The sequence below is a fragment of the Cladophialophora immunda genome (assembly GCF_000835495.1).
Source record: "Cladophialophora immunda strain CBS 83496 unplaced genomic scaffold supercont1.8, whole genome shotgun sequence".
Lineage (NCBI taxonomy): Eukaryota > Fungi > Ascomycota > Eurotiomycetes > Chaetothyriales > Herpotrichiellaceae > Cladophialophora > Cladophialophora immunda.
In genome coordinates, this window is record NW_015622548.1 from 2,925 (window position 1) to 7,630 (window position 4,706).

The following is a 4,706-nucleotide window of genomic DNA, read 5'->3' on the forward strand; positions in this document are numbered from 1 at the left end:
ACAATATATCGTGCTCAGGTTTCATGGGCCTCATAGAATGCGAGAGTACGCTGAACCGTCGAGACCACCTACGCATTAAATGTCTCGCCCTCGCCCTTCTCCTCCTCCACCGCGCCCGGCTACTACTGGATCACGTACCGAATGTCGGCCCGGAATATAGTGTCGCGAATTACGCGCGCCTAGTCGAGAAACATCCGCCCTGAGAACTCCTCTATCATCACCGGCGGGAGAGTGGCCGATAGAAAGATGACTGGGTATCGAAGTTCCCGGAGAAACCGGAGTATCGCTATCTTAGGTCGATATAATAAAGCGGTTAGAATAAGATGCGCCTTGTCGAATACGATCCGGTCAAGCTATCGATTGATATTGAGTATCCCAATCTATGTCCGAAATCACTATTTCACCGCTTACTCGGCCAAGACGAAGACGACAGGCACTCTATTAAAGCGTTCACTATCGCCGTACCCACTCCAAATCGAGTACTAGATGTTCGAATCCTGAAATCACCGGACTATGTCCTGTTTCAGTACTACGAGCGGCATCACTACTACTATCGTAGCGGCCTATAGTAAGAACGGGGGAACTATATATACGAGACTCTTCCCACCCCCGGTTTTGACAATAACTATAACTTTAGGGTATCGAGATGCTACCGCTTCCACTATCTACTGCTGAATCACCGACTAAAACCGCGCCTAGGGATCTCAAAAGAGATACCGTAGCGCAATCAGAATATCCTCAGACCCCTACGTAGTCCGGGGTCGAGTCTAGGTTCGATACGTGAGCTTTTTGATCAGAGACGACGTCGATCTATAGGGGTCGTAGATCGAAGCGGGACGGATCTGTTTCCCCCGCGGTAGATCCCGGATCTCGCGCTTAAAGAGTGTCCACTAGAGCTTACTAGTCCAGAGATATACCTATACCCCGGTATCCGTCAACTGTCCCGCAAAGTTGATAGTGCGGCCACTATAGATCCAATTACCTATCCGCCCACTATACGCGGTTTGAGCGTAGAATGATGCGGGAAGCGTGATACCGTCGACCACTGTGGTCTCGTCGACGTTGTTATCCTCGTCACCGGTAATGTCGGTATCGCCTTCAAATTTGAGACCGCTAAAGTACTTGACCGCAATAGCCACCGCGATTTGCCGCCATTTCTAGGTCGAAATCGCCCGCCCTAGACTACGCTAGCTCTAGCGGGTGAGAGCGGTCGTCATCCGTCTCTCGGGCCACGACTTAGTCCCGTGGTTAAAGAAATAGTCCCCGACCTCCGTGGGGACGTTATACCGTCGGGAAAGATAGATGCGAAATGAGATGACTAACGCTAGATACTAAATCAGTAACTGAGCTAACTTAGGGAAGATAAAGCGAACCGGGGAGCGAGATGCGTACGTCCGAGTTTATGCCTTATGATAACTTAAAACGAAATATAGAAATTCAAAGAGTAAACAAAGATTACGAATCGCTAGACCCAAATTACGCCAGCGAATACCTAAGAACTTAACTTGACGGGTGGGCTGCCTAGAGCCCTTATATAGTGGAACCACCAACGCGTCCTTAAATCCTTCATCGAAGACCTCGTACTCTTGGGCGAATTCGGATCGGATAGGCTACGATACCGTATCGTCAAACTCGTGCTACTCCGTATGGAAGACCGTATTAAGTAACCTACGGTCCTATCCAATGTGCCGGATGAGCCAGTCCTAGTAACCCTTAAAGTAGACGGCGTTATGGGGATCTTTCATGAAGCTATACCTAGGCTAATTGTTAGACTAGTTATCCTACAGCTTAACCAGTGGAAATGTCAGCATACCGGGCAAGCCGAAACATAACTCGTCAGAGAAGATTCACTTTACCTCCTGGAAAGCTATATAGATTTCGTCCGCCAGATTACCGATGCCGTATTGAATGTCGCCGTACATCAGATTCTTCCCGTTAGCGTCCTAGACCACTAACGCTTCAGGAATGGATGCGCCCCTGACGTGTATCGTGTAGAGACGCTAGTCACCCATCACGCTCATCGGACCGCGAGTGTCGTTGAGAAGCCACTACTGATAGAGCTACTTTAATGGCTCCTCGATATCTTTAAGCCTATAGTGTTCCTTGATATGGTGGGCGTCCTGGAGGAGAATCAGCTAATAGCAGTAGATGAGCTTGCTCAATATGCCCACCACTTGGCCTTCCGGGCAAAACGTGATCGTCTGGTCCTCAAGACTGACGAGCGATGACTGGATGGCCAAAAATAATATGATCGCGCTATTATAGACCCGCGTAAGCTTATGTTGAATAAGTACTACGTAGAAATTGAAGATATAGTAGTTAAGCTCGGGTTCAAGCTAGTCAATTCGCTCTTAGGGTTCGGATACTAGATGAGTATCCTCCTCCTCCTCCTCCTCCTCCTCCTCCTCCTCCTCCTCCTCCTCCTCCTCCTCCTCCTCCTCCTCCTCCTCCTCCTCCTCCTCCTCCTCCTCCTTAGTATTACTAGTAATCTCCCTATCCTCCCGTAGACGTAACTCGACTAGCTTCGCGCTAATACCTAACGCTGTAGTCAATACCTCCACCTAAGAATCGGTGGCTATAAACATCTCTTGACTAAAATGACCTTCAAATATACGGACATAATAACCTATTAAAGATTAAAGTACGGTGAGATAATTCCGGAACGATAACTTATTCTATAAGAGCTGGAATGGATCCTGGCTGGTGGTGCCGGCCTGAAACGTATTCAATACCCACGTATCGACATATAATAAGTTTGGCACCAACTCGTACGCCTTTTGCAGCACACGCTCGATAGACCAGACTAACTCATAAAGTCGCGGGTTATCGTTGTCCAACCTGGGCGTAGTATGTGATATGGTAACTAATTTAGCTTCCAACCCGGCTAAGTACTGGTGGAACGCGCTCTTCCGTAGCCACGGCGAGATCTCGGAGATATGGTTAGGTTCGCTAAGCTGGCGGTAGCGGGCCTCGTCCTCTTTTATGGCACTCTCTAAGCCGGCGGTAAGTGTCTGGGCCACGTTGGGACCGGGTTGACTACGGCTATGACGCGCGCTACCGACACTAGAACCGCTGCCGAAGCTGGCACCGGGACCACCTAGAGCTAGCGGCCCTAGGGTCCTGGGTATCTCTCGCTGTACAATCTAGTAATCGGGGGTCTTAGCGAAGAAATACTATAGTGTCACCTTGCGATACATACACTGCTCTCTCTACTGGCGCCGTGTGTTGACGCCGTGCGCTTCACTAGCGTATCGCTCCAGCTTCTCTTTACTAGCTCAGAGATGTCTATACGCCTCGGTAGCGCTATAAGCGAAGCCCTCGCGGAACTGCAGCCCGGGGATGAATAAGCTGTAATCTAATGGGCGCGTCACCTCAGCCGCCACGTTCTGTGCCGCTACCCAGCTAGTGATCTTTTTAGCCAGCTCACCTTTGACACTGTGCCACCTCTTGAGATATTCACTTAGACTCAGGCCTAGCGTATAGTATGTCTAGTGGATGGTGTAGAGAATGACCCCGAAGTCTAAGAGTAGCCGTAGCTATTGAACTGGTGGTGTCGAGGCGGGCTACGATATACTTTCACCGGTATCTGGCATATTATTATCCATCACCGACCCGTATCTTAGGTCTGGGGAGTCGAAATTAAGCTCGGACGGACTCTCGGGCATCCTAAATAAGCTGTAACCCTCAAAACGTGAGAAAATTGACGGTATGGGGGTGATATGGTGAAATTCACTCTCGTAATCAGACGTGAAAGTGATGGGGGATGACTAAGAATTTTTGTTAGTGGACGTATCACCCGTGGATAGATGACCCGACCCCTCATACTAAGACTCATTTTATATGTGGATAGGTCACCCGTCCAGACCGGAATACAGTTAGGAAATTCTTAGGGATAGGCCTAACCTTAAGTGTGTTAAGATGTATGGAAAATGTATATAAAAACATAAAAATAACGAAATGTTATCTATAGGAGGCTTAAACGGTAAAGGAAAGCTAGGATTACTAATAATGTCAAGCATTAGCTTATAAGATCTATTAACGCTAGATTCTATAGTATAGCCGCTATACGTCCCTCCTTCTATAATATTAATAAGATAAATGCCCTAAAGTTCGGATAGAAGTGATAATCTTCTATATTTTAATAGAAAGAATATAACTTCTTTCTTTAAGGAGTTTAAAGAGCTATATGAATATAACTAAGTAATAGTAAGCGGAGAATATATCTATAGGTCTATTCGCTTTATATTAAAGGTAGAGAAGGAGTATTATAAAGAGCTCACTAAGTTTAATATAATAGATTAGGAGAAGTTTAAAGAGAAGATCTTAGATAAATATAAAGACTAGGATAAAACGTAGTAGATATTAAGTATTTAATATCTTTAGGTACTTATAAAGCACTAGTGAGAAAAGTCCTAGAGTCTAGAACTATATCTCTATTAATTCTATAAGGCTATAACTTACTTAATTCGGACTAGAGCTAAGATAAATTATACGTACTATCAGCTCCTTCTATCTAGATTACTAAAGATCTATATAGATAAGATTTAGAAGAAATAAAACTTAATAGATCGAAAACTAGAGAATTTAAACTTCTAGAAATACTAGGAATAAGTAAAGAAGCTATAGGATACTAATAATAAGATAAAGAAATTCATATAAGAGGTACTTAATGAGGAATTCTAAGAGCTAATATATAAGAGGGAGAC

The 4,706-nt window shown here is 45.6% G+C and overlaps 2 protein-coding genes across 2 annotated transcripts; both read right to left on the reverse strand.

The window, feature by feature from the left end:
- Positions 1–917: 917 nt before the first annotated feature.
- Positions 918–1,922, reverse strand: PV07_12091 (uncharacterized protein; the record flags this gene model as incomplete). Its single annotated transcript, XM_016399584.1, has 3 exons — positions 918–1,121; positions 1,548–1,610; positions 1,857–1,922. 3 exons carry the CDS (start codon positions 1,920–1,922, stop codon positions 918–920), a joined length of 333 nt encoding a protein of 110 aa, XP_016242396.1.
- A 429-nt stretch (positions 1,923–2,351) lies between these two features.
- On the reverse strand, positions 2,352–3,665 carry PV07_12092 (uncharacterized protein; the record flags this gene model as incomplete). Its single annotated transcript, XM_016399585.1, has 3 exons — positions 2,352–2,561; positions 2,733–3,112; positions 3,575–3,665. The coding sequence occupies 3 exons, from the start codon at positions 3,663–3,665 to the stop codon at positions 2,352–2,354; spliced, it is 681 nt and encodes a 226-aa protein (XP_016242397.1).
- Between the last annotated feature and the right edge of the window lie 1,041 nt (positions 3,666–4,706).